The following is a 21283-nucleotide window of genomic DNA, read 5'->3' as shown; positions in this document are numbered from 1 at the left end:
AAATGGATGAGAACTTAGGCTGAGATTTTAACCAAAACCTCAGTGAATTAATCAGCTAAAACCACACTGAAAAATTCAATTTTGAAAACCAAAGGCTTTCTGATGTCAAACTATTCCATAGATAATTCAACAGAAGAGGGAGTAGTGAATATTTTTTCTTTCAATAAAATTAAGTACTGAGAAAAATAAATAACAAAGCCTGTGAATGACAATAAACACTGCAGTTAAATTTTAAAAAGGATTTTTTTTTTTTTTTTTTTTTTAAATATGGTAAGATTCCAAAGGAAAAATAGGAAAAATGGAGATGAAGATGCAAACAGATTCTTAATGGTAAGAATTTCTAGGAGTTCAATCAATTTGAACCAGATCCGTACTGAAACCTTCCAAAAATCCAGAGGTCATTAAGGCTAAAACTAGAAGTTCTGGGTCTTTAAGAATATGCAGATTTGTTAATATTTATAGATAAAGTGATCATCAAGATGAAAAAAAAAATTGTTGCCAGCAGAGCAAAAGCTCATAGGGATTTTGCAATAACAATAGGTGCAACTCTTGAAATAAATTACTGTTGGAACCTTGGATTGTACCCCAAATAGGTGAATATTTCAAGTAATTCTGCATACATGTTATTTCAAATATCAAGCATGGTTGTAGTAAGTTATTGCTTTCTCAACAGTTTTACAGAATAATCTACACAGTCACTTCCCTACCTTCAGAAGACTGATACTTCACTGAGAAATGTGAAAAGGGTTTTCAAACATTTTTACTTCTCTCCTCCATCCACCAAAACAATTTGAATTTATTCACATCTTGAAGTAGAGAACCACAGTTAAATTTCTCCACAGTACATTTTCGTGAGGCAAATCTGTATCAGTGACACAGTCAGATATTTAATTTTCTCCCCTTTTTCTTTCTCTCCTTCAGTTTGGACAATAGAAAACAAATTTCTTTTTCACTTTTAATCCATGCTCGCCTACGTCCACACTCAAGTATTTCATTTTCTAGAGTGGTTCCACAGTGAAGCAGATGGTGTTGAAGACATCACTGAAGAACATTCACTTGATTTTAGCACAGGGCACTGGAGTGACAACTTAATTCAGCAAAGTTTAATTTCTGTTATGCACTTAGCTGATACTAGTGAGTTAAGGAGTTTGAATTCCATGGAGATGCATGTATTTCCCTCATTTCCCTGCAAAGAGGAAGCCTAGATTGATGGTATTAAAGTAGACACCTAAGTTATACCCTTGAGCAAAGACAGATCTGAGCAAAATCATAGGGATTTTTTGTTTTGTTTCAGATTTCCTCACACAAGGAAATAGGAACTCTGCTAGATTTAGCATGCTTTCTCACCTTGATGACAGTGTCCTTATTGATCTCAAAAAGGACAGTATCATGCCATAAATGTTTTGTTTTCTTCCATACATTTGAAGAGTGAGACTGATCAAGTTAATCATCTGGTTCCCTACGTCATAGATGCAAATGCCTTTGGAGAATCTTTACAGTCTCTAAGTTGATAAATCTAAAGCAGGTCATGAAGAATGTTATGTGTCTTAACTAGCATTAGAAAGTTACAAAGAATATGAATGCTTTTAGTCCTGTCTTCCTTTATATCTATTTGGAAAAAAAGACACACTTTCAGGGCGTGATTGTTTTGAGATGGGATGAACTGTACACTCTTAAGCACCTTTCCCTCTCTTCTGATTATGGGGAGCAGAGGGTGACTAGTCCAATCGTAACCATATGCAGTACAAAACACCACCATTAAATGCCAGTTATTATTGGTGGAGAAAGGCATGAACTTCCAGACCCCTCTCATCTGTCTTAGAAACTTGGTGTGCATGTCAAGTGGCCACTCATACATCTGTAGTGCTGTCCTAGGGGGTCCTCCAGCTCCTCTTCTAGGAATACCAATCTCCTACATGTTTTGTGTCATTTCTACCAAAATTGTGGCTGTCTTAGACACCCTAAAGCATCTCAAATTGCTCCAAACACTCACATGTGGACAACTGTATTTCTTTTCCTGCTGTAGAAAGAGATGAATTATCATTGGGAAGAAATAAACTGATTTTGTTCATTTTAGAAAGGGTTTACTTATCAGCATAATCCCACTCCATGGCATCAATCCTTCCTAATTTTCTCAATAAAATGATAACAGAAAAGGAATTGAATGAATGTTTCATTGAAGAATCCAGACTATGGCTGCAAAATGCCTCCAGACTCAAAGAGGCTTGAGTTCAAACTACATCTTCAATGTTTCCTTTGTGAGGATGTGTGCTGAGTAGTAAAGAAATATTTCAGGAATATATTAGTAAGATTGTTAACCACTTAACTGCTGTGGACCGTGCCAATCTGACATACATGTCATTTTGTTATTATTTTATAGATTTTTTTTTGTGTGTGTGAGTGGATTCTGTTAGACCTCTGCACCTCAGCTGGATTTCCAAAGACAGTAAAGCTGCAGAAACAAGCTGCTGGAGAAAAGAAAGTATCGTAAAATGAAGGCAACACAAAAGAAGACTCCGATTGCCTGCGTTGATCCTGTTGAATAGAGACCTGGGTATGGCAGACTGCGGTGCTGTGGGGCCAGGGACTGAGAAGACAGAGAACAGAAGCCCATACAGTCTTTTAATCTGAAGTTCACAGGAGATCAGGGCTTTTAATGAAACTATCGAGGCGTGTTGTTTTTCATTTAGTCTGCCATATTCTGCTCACAGGAGATGCTTCAGTTGCTGCTTGAATAGCCAGGACAGATTCCTAACAGGTTCTGGCCTTGTTTCAGTGCAGCTTTATCATACATTCCCATATGGGGAGATGCAGCCCCCAGCAACGAACAGTTCATCTGTCCCACGACCTGTAGATTCCTCTCTAGCCAGGTTTCCATATTGTCTTCCCAGCGGAGAGTGGATCAGGCATTTCTGATGGACCAGAGGAAACCCTTCTTCCAACCTATCCAGCATGCAAGCAAAGCCAGTATTCTAGAACTGCATGTCCCACAGCTGATGTGCTGGCCCTGACTTTGCTGCCGGAGAAGAAAGTGCTTCACATTAGCCTGCAACGAACGCCATGTGCCACCTCAGCCAAGTCCAGAAGTGCTTATAAAAAACAGTGTTAGTGTATCATTCAGAACAATCAAATACTACATGCACGAAAAGTAGTTTTAGAGCAACATAAATTTTTAAAAAAGTGACAATTTCATCACACAATTACTGTACACTGCTGTTCTTAGGGTTGAATACTTTCCTCTCTCACGCTCTCTCTTTCTCTCTGTTTTAATCTTTCTCTTTTTCCTTTTCCTTTTTTTTTTCCTTTTTTTCTTTTTTTTTTTTATTCCCCCCCTCCTCCCCCTGTTTTCTTTTTGTTTTTTGTTTTGTTTTGTTTTTTGTTTTTTTGTGGTTCTTCTTTTTTTTTTTGATTTGGTCCACTGGAGATAAATCGCCCTCAATGATATATATATTTAAAAAAAATATCAGCAGCAAGACTCTCTTGAAATAGATTCTGTTTGATGTAGCTAGTCTGTCTTTTCTGTTTTGCCCTCTTTCACAGCAGCCTCTGAAGTTTTCCGTAGGGGGGCTTTCTCCGAGTTGGCGTGTCCTTGGCCGGATTCCGCCGCTCCTCCGTTTTTGTGCGATGTGTGCTTTTCCAAGTAGTTCAGCATTTCACTGAGAACAGTTTGGAAAGTGCTTAGGGCAGCACATATTGCAGGAGTTCCAAAACCGTGAGTGATCAAACTGCAGATGGGAAAGAGAAAGAAAAAGAAATGCACGCACGCATAAATATATATAGACTTACATACGTTGAAGTGTTTACAGTACACACATTTCAGGCTGAAAATCGAGACTTACTCCCTAAACTATTTATTACCTGTGAGAGAAACAGAAAATAAAAGAGCAGAGCAGTGAGAGCAGACTGCATACAGCTTCAAAGGTTGCTTTCGGTAGGAGCATCACTTCTAAAGCACTGTGGGACAGATCTGTGGATTGCAGATTGACACGGTATTGTTGACTTCAGAGCCAAGAGGGGATCCATGCCCTAGGCTGCCCAGCACTGCTACTTTTCCAGTCCCAGAAGGACTGACTCCCCTTTCCTTAGGTGAAAGTAGCCAAGTCTGTGTGGCTTATTCACAGGTCAGACTTGCAAGCAAGCTCTGATTATTCCAATTATCCAGTGGATGTGGCTCTGGGCAGCCTGGTCTAGAGGTTGCTGACCCTGCACATATCAGGGGGTTGAAACTGGATGATCATTGTGGCCCTTTTCAACCCAGGCCATTCTATGATTCTTTGATGATTCTATGATACCATGTGGAGGCATGTATGGTTGCATACACAGTAGGAAATTAAACAGTGCCAGGGCAATTGGCATAGTTTGGTCATGATTGTGACTGCTAAGCTTCCTGAGCATCGAACAGTGTGGGGTGCAAACTGCCCTTTGGGAATAACTCTTGGCCCAAACAATGCCCAGGAAATGTTACACCTAGAACTAGTTCAGCCAGGCTAAACACACAGACAAATCATTGTAGAATCATAGATTGGCTTGGTTTGGAAGGGACCTCAAGGATCATCAAGCTTCAAGCCCCCTGCCTCATGCATGGCCACCAACTTCTATATCTAATACTGGACCAGGATCAGTGAGTTGTAAAAATAACCAGTTTCCAACACTCTTGCATTGGTGGTTGAATTTCCAAGGGTGGATTTACCTTATTGCACCTTTAGTTCATATAAGCCATTTTCTCAAGATAGCAGTTTGTTCTTCATGTTTTTTTGCACTGTAAAGTGTCTGAATTTCAGCAGTGCTTTTCACATATCAGTTACTGAATTGAAGCCTTAATGGAGTTGCCAAGCAGTCTTATAGTGGGCAAATCTCATTTAAGTTTAACGATGCATTTCAGGGCACATATAGGTACATACTGCATTTAGGCACCTTAGCTTGGCTTCTATTTGCAGATCCTGAAATTCTCCTATTTTCTACAGTTTTCTGTAGCAATCATCAGCTCTGCAAGGATTTCAGGATGTCAGAAATGGCACTAGAGATCAGTTGTTAAGCAATTGACTCCAGTTCTGTCTGTTCAAATTATGTGTGTGCAGCGTATGGGTAACTAAATTTTTTCATTCTTATAATGAATAATTTTGATAAGTTCTGGGTGGAAGAATATGAACAAAAACAGAAGCAAAGAAACCCAAAGCAAAAAAACATAATCCTTCCAAATGTTTTTGTTCCATTTAAAAACTGTTAAAAAGTGGAAAACTACTTCAAATGTTGAAATATCATTGCAGTTTTAAAAATACTTATTTCAGTAATAAAAACTATTTCATCCTGTGCTAGTGAAGGTCTTCTCCCCCATGTAACTGCAGGTGTCTGAGGCACCACATCAGTAAATTCCAATTTAATGCACAGAGCCATGCCGGAGGTCAGAAATAGGAACACTTCACTTCAATGGGAATTCCTCTCCTCCACATTTTGGCTTCTCAGTCTTTAAAGATGTTTAAGAAAATAGTGAAAAAAATAGTGGTCTGGGGAAAAGAGTTTATACAAGACATGGACGACTGCCAAGATGTTGGACATATCAAAAACAAGCATGGGAAAGACTCCAAGACGTCTTTCAGGGTGATCTTCCTGTCTCTGCTGGATGTGGGAACCTTGTTTGTTGGGAATGCTAAGGAAGACACCATGCTTAAGGAAGTCCTAACCAAAAGAAGGGCTCAGCATGGAACTCCGTCACTGTTTCAGACTGGGAACTGCCCAGTCTTTTATGAAGGATGTTCTGAAAGCAATTAAAAAAATAGCTCACTTTTGGAATGTTTATTCACCAGTATTCCAGTCGCTTTTCAAAGCAGGAAGCTGTGTTTATCCCTGGTTAGCAGCGAGAGGAAAATGATATTGAAATATTTGCAAGGAGTATTTTACAGGCATCAAGTAATGATACCAATGACTCTTGAAGTTTGGACTTACAGTAATATTTGAACCTTTTAAAGAAAATGGAGTTTTGGGATCATTTTTAAATTTTGTTATTATTATATACTTTTTTGGGAAATGTCTGGCATACTAAGAAAAGAAATCATCATAGTTGTCTTCTCTGTTTAATTTTTTGCAAAACCAATACCAGCTCAAGCATGCATACAAGAGTATTTTTAGCCCTTTCAAGTCCAATATTAAGGTCAGGTGATTTAAAGATTTTGTGTTGGAATTCATCTTCATTTTTATCCTTTGCAAGTCTGGAGAAATGAAAATGTGAAGGAGCTAACATTATCAGAAAGCAAGAAAAATAACATCCAAATACATCTGTACTAGCTAGAATACCTCATGGTTTTTACATTGCTTGTGTGGTCTTCTGTGCCACGTTTTGGGGAACTGACTGAACCAAGAAATACATAAAATATTTATGGACTTATGTGCGAAAGAAACCAGTTATCTGTTTAAGAAGTACCTACAGTCATTCATTTCCAGTAGATAGGAATAGTAAGTTTAACAAAGGATTGACTAGAAAAGAATTCTCTTGGCCTTTTTGTCTTTGAACATTTCCACTCCTGAGCAAAAGGAATAGTGCTGTGTTCATATAATAGCTCAATACGCCCTGAAGAGTGAAGAGGGAATACTACAGTGAAAACTGAGAAAAAACAGGGCTAAGAATGAGAGTAGAAAACGTTCTCAAATGCTGAACAAGACTGCAGTAAGCACCAGAATGGGACAAAATCTGATATTTAGGTGTGTAAGCAACGGTGCCAACTTGTAGCTGTATCCTAAACTCCCTTCACAATCAAATTGACTTAATTCAGTTTCCTACATGGCAGAGCCTTCATTGATTTGAGATGCCCTATGGCACTTGAGTCATTCGTGTGGAATGGGAAGACAAGATACAGAATTCCTTTAAGTTCACCTTGCTTCTAGGTGTTCAGAGGCCAGACACTTCTATGGTTTCTTTTATGCATCTTTACATGTTGGTAGCAGATGCCAATGTTTAGGCAACCGAACTGAGTCCTGGGGCTTTACTCAATACAGTCAGAGATGTCTGGAGTCTGGCACTTGAAAAAGAGACATCTCCTTTATGAGAAGCTACTCCATTGATTCTGGCTGCAACGTGAAGCTGAGTAAGAATGTGTCTTTGGTGCCACATCAGATGCCTTATGGTAACAAGACATTTATGCCAAGCAAGTGTGTGTGCAGGAGAATAGCAACATTTAAAAGAAGCAATGAACTGATGGTACACCTCGTAGCACCTAAAAAGAAGTTCCATGCTATTGTTTCCTGAGCTGTATCTTTTCATAGACAGTCAAGTCTCTTGTCTACCTGGGAATCTTCAGCACACAGCTGATAAGGAGATGCCTTGATGCTGGTATTTCAGCCTGAGCAGAATCTTGAATGTGCCTGAAAACTAATGGTTATAGGAAAGGGATTTTCTGGGATAAGTTATGGGTTTATCTCCTTTATAGATCTGCTTTGTGGTATCTTACATATCAAAAATAGTAATTAAAAAACAGATGTTTTTAAAAGATTACTTTGTATTTCTTATTAAAACTAAACAAAACAAGAAAAACTCAACAACCTTGAAATAGCACTGAAGTCTAATGATAGCACAAGTTTTGATTCCTGTCGCATTTGTTCTCCATAAATTGAGTTATGCAAAACTTATTAAATTCCCCATGATGCTTGTTGAAAGAAACTATTTTATAGAAAATTTCTGACCAGCTGTCCATGTTATACTCCTGTGAGGGTATATTTTTTTTTGGCCCCATTTTATGTAACAGGCATAGAAAGGCAAAGAGATGCTATCTGCTATTTTATCTTACATTTTTATCAGTAATTCCCACTACTCTAATTTTGGTGAGCTTTGTTTATCTGCAAATCTTTGAAAAATCTAAGAAAGTTGGATAATATCCCTTTGCTGATGAAAGTGAGTTTCAATCTAGGGAGAAAATCTGATTTTACATTTAAATCCCAGGCAAAACAGACAGAAGACTAATAGCAAAGTATTAAAATGTTTCCTGAAAGTCATATTTAATTGCATGATTTTTAGACTTGACTGAGCTCCCACTAAAGTCAGTTCATTTTTGGTGTGCTTCACACCTACAAAGAGAATTGCTTTCATTATAAGACTTTCATTTGTGTTTAAGATCCTAAAATTAAACACAAAGGTTTTATAATGGAATCATCTGGGTATTCACAGCTTTTTAGTACACTTCATTGCAACTCCTGTAAGCAAGAAACTTTATTGTTCTGAAAGGTAAGGCTAAAGTGTCTGATTTGGGTACTGTTCACAGGGAGATTCATACAGAAGGCTGTGAATAGCAGGCCAACATATTATAAATCCTTATGCTTAAGGACATCCAGATCTCCCTGCAATCCTGCCTGGTGCTACGATGCAATTATGTCTGCTCATGTTTTAAAGATGGCCTTACTTAAAAATGAAAAGATCCAGCTCTGCCTGAAGGCTTGGGTTCTCATTTGGCACTTACCTCAAGGACTCCTTCATACCCTAGGCTGGTGAGACTTCGACTTGTGGCAAAAGAAACAGATTCTCTCTCTGTGGGGGGCAAGAGGCCATCTGCACTGAATGTTTACAGCCTCATTTAAAATAAATAAATACTTCAAAACAATAAAGAAAAAGCAAGCTCAAATGCATTGTTTGAAATTTCCCACAATTCTAAATGTGAAGAACCACTTCAAATTTAACAGTGCATGGCAGATAACGAGTAGTGAGATCTGATAAGATTTTGGATGGCTGTAAAGGAAATGGAAAAAGATTCAAATCTTACTGATACAAATAACTTCCTAAGTTAGAGGTGCCTCTATTGATTTCTGTTTATTGCAAGGTCTCCCTTATGAGGGTTGCCCAGAAAGCTAAATTGAGATGATCTCACTTCAGAAGGTCAGTGTTCCTAACTATGACAGAAGTTAGACTGATAATTGTGATGAACGCTGGAATATGACCAGCATGTGCTACAGGGATAAACAGTCTATAGGATCAGAGTGGGCAATATCATATAAAAAGCTGCTTTGAAATGTAGGCTCTCATGCTTATTTTCCATTCATAACCAAACAATTATATCAAAGACATGCTCTCCTAACCACATGGTTAAATCCTTTTACTGCATATAAAAGCAAAGAAAAAGTGAGAGGGTAGCACTAAAACTGATGCTCTCTGTTCCCAAAGTATTCGATTTCAGCTCTGCGGATTTTGGATCTTAAGGGTGACTTTCCAGGATTTTAGAAGAATTACCTAGGGTATGTCTCAGAAATACCAAGGACTGTGTCTATAAAATCTTTTCAAGCAACAAACCAAAGATTAAGACATTGAACTACGGTGCACATGGCACTTGTAGAAGCTCTTGGATGTTTGTCAATAAATGTTTCCAGCACAGCATATCTTATCTCCCCAGTAAAACACTGGATAACCCCATGACTTGCTAGTTTTCACTGAGAAAAAAAAAGAAAAATACAAGCTTCTGCCTTGTGGATGAAAAGTGGCCTTGCTGCCCATTACTTCTTGAGAAGCCAAATACACCAGTGAAATCATAGAGAGATTCAAGATGACTAGTTAACTTGAGAAAGCATAAGCACCTCCCTCCCACAGACAACAGCTCCTTTAACTTCTGCTTTCGCCAAGCGATCATATCTTCGCCTCACAGCAAAGCAAAGAAGCAAATGGGTTTCAGCCGACTTTCTATGATGTGTAGACTTCTACAGTGGAGCAGAAAACATGGCTGAGAAGCCATACTGATCTCCTCAGACAAGAAAAACTGAAGAGCTAAGCATTATGTATAAGCATTATAATAAGCATTATAAACACAGTTATGTGTTTAAAGCAACATCATATCCCAGTGATTTAGGATTGTGGAGTTATCAATTCTTTTCCTGGGAATCAGGAGGAAGTGTTGAATTGAAAAAATGTCAAGTCTCCACAGTTTTCGATCTTTGATGAATACACATTTGTCCCTTTCTCAATAAGCAAGGCATTTATATGTTAATGAAGAGAAAGAAAACAGATTCTCATCAGATCTCTTAATTCCATAAATGATGGCCTTAAAGGAATCCTGGAATCATTTAGGTTGGAAAAGACCTTCAAGATAATCTAACCCAACTGTCAACCTACCCTACCGAATCCCACCACTAAACCAAATCCCTTAGTGCCACACCTACATCTCTTAAACCTCCAAGGATGGAGACTTCACTCTTCCCTGGGCAGCCTGTTCCAATGCTTCACCCTCCGTGAAGAAGTACAATAAGAAGATTCATTATAAAACTCAAATGATTTGCCTGTATTAGTAATTCGTCCTCTACACACACACACACACACACAAAAAGTCTCAACCCTTTCAAAAGGATTTTGATTATGAACAGAGCAGGAGGAGATGACAGAATCCCTGCTAAGCAAAGCGACGCAATGATCTTAAAGGTCCCTTCCAACCCAAATCATTCTATAATTCTATGGTTATGATTCTAAGATTGAAGACAGAATCCCTGGAAAGAGAATGCTGGAAAAATACAAAAGGAATGAACTCTAATGCGTTTGGCAAATGCAAAAACAAGTAAAAGAAGGAACAATATGAAAAATAAAGGAATAGGGTAAGGGCTAGGGTAAGGGCTAGGGTTAGGGTTAGGGTTAAAGGCTTGATTGCAAATACCTCAGTGCTAAGAGGTGTGGTCCTCCTCAACCAGCTGAATTGAGGGCCAGATTTGAGAAATCATGAACTGGGGAACTGTAGAGGGTACCAGAGCTATTTCACCACACAGTCACACACCAAGCTTCTTTCAATCCATGCATCTAAACAGTAACCTGCTACCCCTGATTAAGATGACTGGAATTATGACAGCATATGCTCTATCTCTTGATAGGAAAGTAAATGTAAGAAAAAGTGAAAAATACAAAAGGGTTGTACATGTGTATCTGTAATTGCAACCCAGCAGAAAGAATTTGGTCTTAGCTTTTCGCTACAATTACAAAAATGCTCCAAGATTCAAAACCTATTTCATTGCTCTCATTTACCCTTCAGAAAGAATGACGTTGCTTCCTCGCTGCTCCCAGTGTCTGAGCCTCTGCTTTTTTTTCTGTTGCTTTCTGTGTCACCTTGTCAGTGTGATGCTAGGCACTCACAGGAGGCTGACAGCTTCAGGCTCAGAGACTAACTAAACGACAAAACTCTTGTCTCCAACAGTTTCACAGGAAAGGTGTTTCATATCAGCTGGATGGCTAGGCAAAATGCAGAATAATTTGTGAGGATGATGATTGCTTTCATTCTTTTGCTTTAGTATTCTGAGCCTATTATTTTTGTCTGTTTATATAAGGTTTCTGCAGTGAAAGAAGTGTCACTTGCAAGGAAGTTGTTTTCCCTTCACTATTTTGCTGTTTTAATCTTTTATATATAAAACAGATGATGTGGATGTGATATTGCACCTTGATGAAATGCAACCTTACAGGATCACACTTCTGTAATCAGTAGATATTCATCTTTCCCTATGTAATGGATGACATTAGTAGGATAGCCGAGCTTTCTGTCCACTGCAAATTCTTGCACATACAAGTGACCCAAAAGCAGGCAAAGAAGATATGTTTAAACCTAATTTTACAAGTGAAGAATGTAAGACTAAGAGACTGACTAATGAGATCAGAGAGCCTGTACTTGTGGAAGCCAAGAAACGTGCACAATTCTCTTGAGTACAATCTCAGCAAATATTCCTTTTGTAAGGTTTTGTGTCACATTTTTTTGGCTTCTCTCAGAATCATGGAATCACCAAGGTTGGAAAAGACCTACAAGATCATCCAGTCCAACCATCCACCCATCACCAATAGTTCTTGCTAAACCATGTCCCTCAACACAATGTCTAAATATTCTTTGAATGCCTCCAGGGTTGGTGACTCCCCCACCTCCCTGGGCATTGCTACCAATCAATACATAACAACTGTTCTCCACTATTTGCAACATGAACATTCTACAACTTAAGGGTTATCCACTCAAGTTCACTCATTCAATTAGAGATCCTATAGGACATCCAGAATAATGGTAAGGATGGTAGATGTGATATGGGGCTCACAAAATCTCTTGAACTGAGGTAATGGCAGATGCACATGAGACAGAATGTCCTTTCACAGCTAAAGTGACCCTAGATCCCCAGATCTGTGAGACAAGTGAATGATTTCAAAGTATTTAAACTGGTGCTAGGATGTGCCTCTAGTCACATATACCCTTGCTGGTGATGTGAAGAGTGCCTAGGCTCCTCTGCTGCGAGAGGCCACATCTCCTTTATTCAAGTATTTTAACCTGTAATGTGGTGCAACTTCTCTGATTCCAACTGGGAACATCCCTTTGACAGGGTTAAAGCTAACTTGTGCTTGGAAATTGTTTAGGATGGAAAGAGTTGGTCAAGGCCAAATGCATACAGGAAACCACAGTAGCAATCAAGCATTATAGACATCTGTGTCTAAGGGTCCAGGACCATGTCAATACTGTCTAAAAGATTAGCTTGTATGTGTATTTGGGAGGGGTCTTAATTTCTACATTCCATTCCTGAAATACAACGGAAGCATTTCCTTTCTTCAGAGCAGGGGTCTATGCAACAGAAAGCAATCAGTTAATCTGGCCTACGTCTCTGCTCTGGAGGTGGCAGGATGAGATATATGAGAGAGGTGTCAAAGAGGCAGGTGACTTGTGAGTTAACGCCAACCATTTCCCATACTGAGATGCTTATGTGCCATCAAAACACCAGCTCTGTACTAGCTGGTTGTGCTGGTTAACAGTGACTCAGATTCAACAGAATTAACTGCTGGTCTGCAATGCCAGCACTCAGCTCTGCTGAACTAGTGGCAGGATTGTGGGTGTTGGAGGGTTATGCAAAGCTTCACCATCTCACGTGACAACCAACCTGCACCATATGATCTCTGGGTGTGTATCTCAGAGCTCTTGTGCATCCAGGTAGGCTTGTCTTCTTCTGCTGTAGTTCCCAATTGCCCTGGTTCAACATTTCCAAGCTTTTCTAATCAAAGCTCTACATATGAATTTCATTTACATTCATCTTTCTGCTTTCTCTAACCATTCCAACCTCTATTTTTCCTCCCATCACCCTGGATAATTGAGAGTTGTCTGTCAGTTTCACTGAGTATGAAACTAGGCTCTTTTACCTGTTCTGAATCCAAAGACAACCAATTTACAATGCTAGAGAGATTTGTATAACCTTGCTGTCTTGAAAAAATAAAGAAAGATGAAATCTCTGCCTTGCTGACATCAGTGGGATTTGAAAACAGTTTTAGTTCCAGGATAAATTAAAATCTCAGCTTTTCCCTCTTGCACATACAGACATATGCATATGTACACAAATGTTTTATTTGATTCTGTGGGGCTTTTGGAAGAAGAAGCTCGAATTATAAGTAATAGGCAGCATTTTGAAAGAAACTGAGATTTATCTGAATATTTTTTTTTCGTTTTTTCCCCCCAAATATTTTTGTTCTCATTTATTTTTTCTGTCTAGTATCTTCCTCTCCCTTTCCTCATGCTCACTCCATTTTGAAAGCGAAGGGCTGGAGAAATGGGTTTCTCTCTTTAATGTTGTAGGAACATCCGGGTTCTTTTCAAGTACTGTGCTGACTTAGCCCTCAGATGTTTGGACTGATACATGCATTTACACATATCAGCCTTTAGAGGACAACAAAGAGACAGTCATGAGTCTGGACAAAAAGTGTCAGTATGGAACTGGATTTTTCTGGGTTTTCTTGTTTGCCCCATGGCTTAATGCTAATTTTGTCTTTAGTCATGGCTTTCAGGCTAGACACAACCCACAGAATTATTCCACTTGCTCCGCTGCATTTATCACAATGGAATCAAAGAAGAGTTGAAGGATTGCATGAATAGCCCTACAGCACATCACCTCTTCATGAGTCCACGTTTATGTACATGGTTAGAAATCCGAGCTGCCTCAGCACTTTGCCCATGAGGTAAAATGATCTAGTCCTGACAAGGTTGGACTTCTCTATCCTTAGTATGTTTTTTATAGTGCAACTAAGGCACCTAGCTGAGCTCCAGGAAGGGCTAATGCTTTCCTGAATTCTTAGACTGTATGCATATTTATAATATATATAGTATGTCTATTACTATAATATATATATTAGTAATAATTGTATGTATTAGAAATATATATGTGCCACTGTGATGAGGAATCCTTTGGTACAATGCCTCTTAGATTAGGCAACAAAAAACAAAGGATCTTGCTAACAAACAGCACAAGCAGACAACACATGCCTATACCCTGGCACCTTTTTATTTATTAATATCAATTCAGCATCTTTGCAGAAAGATACTTCAAGATGCATTGAAAAGGAAGACTTCTTGAATAAAGCATAACTGACATGACCCTGGCAGAGGTAATGCTAAGTAATTGCTGTTATGAATATGAGGCTCTACAGAATTGCTTCTTCATGGTCATACAGCACTGAGAAATTATTTTTCTTGCAGGCTTGAGTTTTCTGCATTCAGGTCAGACGGGAATCTCAGAGCAACTGCACAAACATGGCTGCACCAGGGGTGTAGATGAACCTCTGTTTTTTTGTGTATTTGGTAAAGTTGTGCAAAACTCAGCAGTTTTCAGGCTCACTGGCAGCTTCTTTGAAGTTTTCCCCTGTTCTAAGCTGTGTATGAAGTTGAGTTTGGAGTTTGAGCAAACCCAGCATTTCTGAGCCCTTCATGGGGACTGTCCTGTGCTTCAGATGAGACACACGCTTAAAGATCTTGAAGAACTGGGACTTGGTGGGAAAATATCAGAGAGAACTGTGAGCTTAAAGTTTTAAAACTGATTTTGCTTATATTTGACCTGTGCCAGCCTGTGAGCCCTAGTCAATTATTAATGTTAAGCAAGAAACACTGCAAGCAAGTAGAGATCATGATTCCACATTTACCAGAGGCAATTTATTCCTAAAAAACACTTTCTTTTACCCTAAAGTAGTAGATGTTGGATTCTAATAGGTATCAGATTTTATAGCCCTTTAGAAAGGGCCTAACAAAGGTTATTCTGATAACGTATATTTATGTGATTCCTCTCACTTTTTTCCTGATCATAAAAGTTCTGTTTCTTTCTGACATCATATGGCATAAGCATATATGTATATGTATAAAATCTCAACATTTCATATTGTTGGGAACAACTTTCGGTGCTTGAAGACAGAATTTCTGAACCTCTTCTTGTGATGATAGATCTATATGAAACTTTATGGGATTACTGATGGTCTTGTGATCAAAATTCAGATCATATTGAATAATGGCTGGAAAACACAAAGTCATGCTAAAATATTCAAAGTCCTTCATCAGAGGTTCTTGTTTAAGTCTACAGACTGCCTTTCCCAAAAGTAATTGTAATCTCAGTCTAGAGATTTATACATCACTGACATAGGGAATTTATTGTGATTAATCCTACAGTTCTGGAACACAGATAGAAATGAAGATGAAAAATTCGTTATTGAAAAAGCATATCATGAAATTTATAATGTTTTTATGTAGTTCCTCATTCAGATTTATACTTTTTTTTTTTTTTTTTTTTTTTTTTTTTGGCAGAGCACTAACAACTCCTGGCTATTTTGGTCATTCACTTTGGTCATATTTGGTCAGTCACTTATTAGGACAGTCCAAATAATCTCTAATTATTGTAGGCATTATCAGAGTATTCGACAGTGAATATGGTGAAGGTGTCAAATACTTCTCTGACATACAGTTGCAAAACTATCTATAAACATAAATGCTTCATATGCGTTTCTAATTCACTGTAATCAATAAGGACATGTTCTTTCAGAAATCTAGTTTTAGATGAAGGCCTATGATCAGGGATGTGGAGGCCAATGCATGTTGAAGATCTGAATTCTTAGCTTGCTGTTAGGTTGACACTGCCAACATTTTTTAAAGAAACCTTTCCCTTCAGGTGTACAATGACAAACAGCTCCTTATGCTTGTAGCCAGTAGGAGGCTGTGCTACGCCTAAGACAGCAGTGCCTGCTGTTCCTGGGTTACAAGGACCTTCTCCTTGCACATGAGTTTCTCCCTCATCTCTCATCCTCAACTAATCCTCGACAGCAAATGTCCTGTGACAGGGCTTGGCTCAGTCTGAGGATCATCCCGCAGAGAATGACAGACAAACCAAGTGATCGTTGAAGAGGAATATCTGTTGACTCAGAAAATAATCAGTTCTCCTTGAAAACATATGAGTTAAATTCTCACATCTTCTCTGCCATCTGAGACAGGTTTATTTGCCTTCTGTGATATTTAATCAAGAAGGCAAGTTGTGGTAGAGTGATAGACAACGAAGCTCTGAAGACTGCCACAAGTAGGAGATGAGAATCGTTTTTTTTTTTTGGCTCACACTAAATTTAGGTATTTACAATATAAGCGAGTATACATGTGTACCGTTTGGCTCAGATCCCAAGATCTAGACTAGACTTATCAGTCAATGGAGTTTAGAGATAAATTTGTCATATGGTAGATGTTTATGTTAGTCTTGCTGAATTGCACTGCAGATTCCAATGGCTGAAATAAGATCCCTATGGACAATGGCAGGAGGTTATACACCTGGCTGAAATAGAGACATGCATGTCAATGAGTAGAGTTAGAGGTCTGGTTCAGAAGTTGGATGTGACCTCAAGTTCTGTGCAATAGATGGGAAAAGTACATGGTCTCAGCTCAGCCTATGGGTCTGGCAGCACTCAGCATTTCCCAGGCACACATTCAAGAGACAGCAGTCCTATTTAAGCCCAGGGAAGCATCTGTGAAGGATCAAGACCTGTACTTTTCCAGATACTCATCTACAGTCCAATGCTTATTGCCTATAGCAGGTATAAAAGAAAGTACTGACTGATCCAAGAACCACATACAGAAGCCTTGTACTCCAACCCACTGAAGTCAGGCAGAGAAAGAAGGATGGAAGCTGTACCAGTTGACAGCTGTTGTAGCTGAAGCTGCCAGCATTTTACCCCTACTGCCATTTCTTTGAACACAGGAATCCCTGGCAATTAGGTATCCTCTATCCTACTTACTTTGTGTGCATGTAATGGGCCTGGAGAAAAGAAGGCTGTGGGGTGACCTCATTGCAGCCTTTCAATACCTAAAGGGAGCCTACAGACAAGAGGGGAATTGACTCTTTGAAAGGGTTGATAAAAGAAGGACAAGGGGAAATGGTTTTAAGTTGAGGGAAGGGTGATTTAGGTTCGATGTCAGGGGGAAATTCTTTACAGAGTGGTGAGGTGCTGGAACAGCTGCCCAGAGAGGCTGTGGATGCCCTGTCCATCCCTGGAGGTGTTCAAGGCCAGGTTGGATGGGGCCCTGAGCAGTCTGGGCTGCTATGAAATGTGGAGGTTTGTGGCCCTGCATGGCTCAGGGGGTTGGAGCTTCATGATCCTTGAGGTCCCTTCCAACCCGGGCCATTCTGTGATTCTGTGATTCTTTGAATTAACTATTTTTAATATTTTAATATTTTAATATTTCTTTGAATTAATTATTTTTCCACAAGCCTAGGTAACTCAGTAAGATCCTTCTTTGAACATTCTGTCTAAATAAGTATGCTTTCTTTGATATGCAAGTGTATTTAAATGTTTTGGAATAAAAGAGAAAGTATGCATAGAGGTAGGCAGTGTGTGCCTGTGTGTGCACATCACTGCATAAGAACAAAATTGAGGTTGTCTTAGTGTGTTCATATATGAATAGGGCAAATACAGCTCTATGCAAGCGTAAAAAGGAATGTGTATATTTGTGGACCAGGCATTACCCCAGCCTTCTAGCCTTGATGAAACACATAGGTAGAAGAAGTGGATGTTTTGGATGCCATTCAAAGCCTGAGGGATTAAAATTAGGTACCATATCACCTAGCTGGTAGGTTTCTGATGTTCTATCAGAATCTTAATAACTAAAAGATGTTGGAATACTGGGGCATAGAAGCTATCTGCCCATCCAATGAACGGAGTGTATGCTATCTCACTGCACTAAAGAATATGCAAGATCAACCTGGAGTTTTATAGTATTAAAAAACCTGCTTAATATTTTGGTTTACAAACTGTTATATACTCTTCTCTGTGATCCAAGCAATGGCAGAAGAACCTCTAGGATATTTCATCACTTATCTTTGATAAATCTCTTAGATAATCTCACTACTTCAGCATAGCCCTTTGGAAAGGTTTTTACCATCACTTGTGTATCTAGCACACAACATAAAGTGAAAACATGAAAATGGGCAGCAACACCTGGGCTAACAAATCTTGCAAATCGTATGCTGTCTACATGCTTCTATCCATAATTTGGATAAAATTCCAATGAAGTGTGCCATTGGAGTTCATATACAGCAAATCTTCAGCTTCTTAGCTTCTTAAGCTGTGACAAGAACTGATCTACATATTTATAGCACTCTCTGGCACAGTTTAGGTCTGGGCAAACTTGCATTCTATCAGACCATTCCAAGGTGCTGTTCAGGAGCATGTATAGCAAGACCATTCCCAGCAAACAGTGTGCTTTGAGGCCAGTGTGGTTTGGAGGCTGAAGTATCTATAAGCTATATAGAATAGGGTGATCGCAGTGACATAATCTCAAATGGATTTACAAGCATAGACGAAGCACTGGGACTATTTAGAAAATTAATAAGGATGCAGCTGAATTGTTCCTCTGTTCATTGGTATTTTAATTCATCTATATAGCCAATGCAGCTGAGAATGTGTATTTCCACACTTGTGGACCATCTTCATTCTCTCTTGATTTAGCTTGTGATTTGGCTCACATCTAGAGATAAGGATATTGGGCCAGTAGATATTGAAAATGACTGACTCACCCTTGCAGTAGGGTGAATACAACCAGCTGGAGGTACTTTGCTGGGTAAGTATAAGCTTCTAGCAGGCACAGATAACAAACAGAATATAGACAATACTGCAGTCCGTATGTAGACATATAGACTTAAGTAAGGAAACAAATACAGTTATATCTTCATACGTAGTATTTACAAAAATGACACATTTTGGGTAATTGATCTTCTTTTAAAATCATACCTGAAATGTGTTAAATGTCTCTGGATGTCAAGGTCTAGTATTGGAGTCGGTCTGGAGGATCCAAGAGGTGACCTGTCTTGACTGAGAAGGTCTTGGAATTCTTTACATATTTGTCTAAAAGGAAAGCAAATATTCTTAAATGAGATATGGCTAACTTTATGAAATGGTGATCCCCATAACTGCCACTTTATACTGGGTGATCTCATTCATAACAAATGCTTGACAGAGGTAGTGTTAAAGAAGTTAAAAACAAATTAATCCTCTCTCACCACCTTGTCCCAAATTCACAGAGCAGACAACATATAGAATCTCTTGAAAAGGAATAATTCATCTCTGAAACCATGCTAGGATTAATATATACCATTAATGAAGACTTTTGGTAGGTAGGACCTATGATCCCAGTTTCAGCATCTTGCAATAGGAGCTCAGGATATGTCTTGCCTGACCTCCCAGCAGTCTAAGGTCTTTAAAAAGGATAGTAAGTCTATCTTCCCCTCTATCTCCTTATCAAGATACCTCAGCACTAGGGATATCCTTATATAGGACATAACAATAAAATATTTTAATACTTGTGATATTATTTTATTGGGCTAACTTGTCAATTACTCAATGCATGTGCTAGTAATTCATTATAAAAGAGAAAAGGAAGGAAGAAAGGAGGTTGATCCATGCCCTCAGAAGAATGCTATTGGGACCTTGGATGGCAAGAAGTCACTTCCTTGCAATTGGTTTATGATACAGTTCAGTAGGCTAAAAAAGGAGAGATGTCCAAATGTCTGTCTCAAGACTTCTTTGATTGGCCCCTTTCCCACTGCGTGTATCAGGGATACAGGCACTCAACATAAATTCAGAAGGGGCACAGTGCCCTCCAGATAATCTGGACACTCAGCTATGTTGCCTGATACTAGCTTAATACTCAGCTGGTTTGTGCTTACTACACCTAAACTAGTAAACTAAATGTTGCCAGGGGTTGTTCTCACATCCTATGACCCACTGGCATTATCAGATAAGGTTCATATGATTTTGCTCCTAAAGAATGTGACTGCATCAAAACAGATTCCTGAAAATGGATGCTGGTGTAGATTGTCTCCCACAACCTGCACAGAAGATACTGCAAAGATCAAAGAAGCAGTTTAACATTTTAATAATACATTATTAAATCTCAACTTATGCCACAGGGTGTGCATCATTTACTTTGTGTCTGAGCCCATGTTTTAATACTGAAGAGAACCTCTATGGTATGATTTCTGCTAGCATACATTTGCTTTGCATATCTGATCCTACATAGAGTTGAAGTTCTTCATCACGACCTTGTAATGGTTGTCCTTTGGGCCAGAAATGAAGCAGGTAGTCTCAGCTTTTTGTTCTTTATCATGTTTCTCCTTGGCCCTGTTACAAGTAAGGAAAGCCTGCTAACTTGTTTTTACTCTTCATTATATCGCTGTTCTACCAATTTGAACACAGACAAAGCACGGCTATATCCTAAGAGGAGAGGGAATGCAGAAAGCCATTTCCCACTGTGACACTGGACTTCATCCAATCCTGATTTCTCTAAACACTTGTCATCAGCATGGACTCAGACACTGCTTGAAAAGACAGCATCGTCTTAGCCTTTCAGGCAAAGAGATGTATTCAGCAGAAATGTATGTAAATGTGGCATACAGTTTTAATGAATCAGATCCTTAGAGGAAAAACAGTTCCTTTCAACAAATGAAAACAGTCAGTCATTTTGGCTCCTAAACAATCTGCTATCCCCAGTCGGCCCTGTCAACACCGTTCCTCTCTCCTTCCTCCAACCTCTACTTTCTACCTGTTGAAAAAGTTCATCTTACAAGTTCTTACATTTTGACAAAGAGAAGTGTCAGAACCAAGTGTGCAATTAAGTTCCCTTCCATCTTCACATGTCAAAAGTCTTTACTGAGTGTTGCAGATTGAAAGAAAAGAAGAAAAGTTTTTTATTATACATGAAAACCTTTAAAAGGCAGTAACCTACTTTTGCAAGGGGATTTTTACTCAAAGTGGAGTCTCAGTGCCTCCACTACCAACAAAACATTACCTGGGCAGTGACAGGGAGAAGGTATGAAAGTTGTGTACCATGATGGACTGTGACTTTGCATGAAGAAAGAAAGATGATTAGAGATTAGCTGTGTCAAGATTCTCAGCTAAAAAAATAAAATAAAATAAAATAAAAAAACAAGGTAGAGAATCCTGGACACTTCTGCAAGGGAGGCAACTAATGATTTGTGATAGATTGGATGGTCTGGTATATGATCAGAAAAAGGCAAAAAAAATCTGTGC

The 21283-nt window shown here is 38.9% G+C and overlaps 1 protein-coding gene across 1 annotated transcript in view; it reads right to left on the bottom strand.

Moving 5' to 3' along the window:
* Positions 1-3505: 3505 nt before the first annotated feature.
* Positions 3506-21283, bottom strand: part of TFAP2D (transcription factor AP-2 delta) — a 36104-nt gene continuing 18326 nt past the window's right edge. The window contains exons 6-7 of the mRNA XM_042883474.1: positions 18986-19099; positions 3506-3725 (exon numbers count right to left, since the gene is read on the bottom strand). Of these exons, the coding sequence (XP_042739408.1) occupies positions 3506-3725; positions 18986-19099 (334 nt within the window). The remainder of the gene's footprint in view (positions 3726-18985; positions 19100-21283) is intronic.

Source organism: Lagopus leucura, unplaced genomic scaffold (genome assembly GCF_019238085.1).
Source record: "Lagopus leucura isolate 7727_CA_CO unplaced genomic scaffold, USGS_WTPT01 Super-Scaffold_100038, whole genome shotgun sequence".
NCBI classification, from domain to species: Eukaryota; Metazoa; Chordata; class Aves; order Galliformes; family Phasianidae; genus Lagopus; species Lagopus leucura.
Note: the sequence above shows the minus strand (reverse complement) of the source record. Positions and strands in the feature narration are given on the sequence as shown.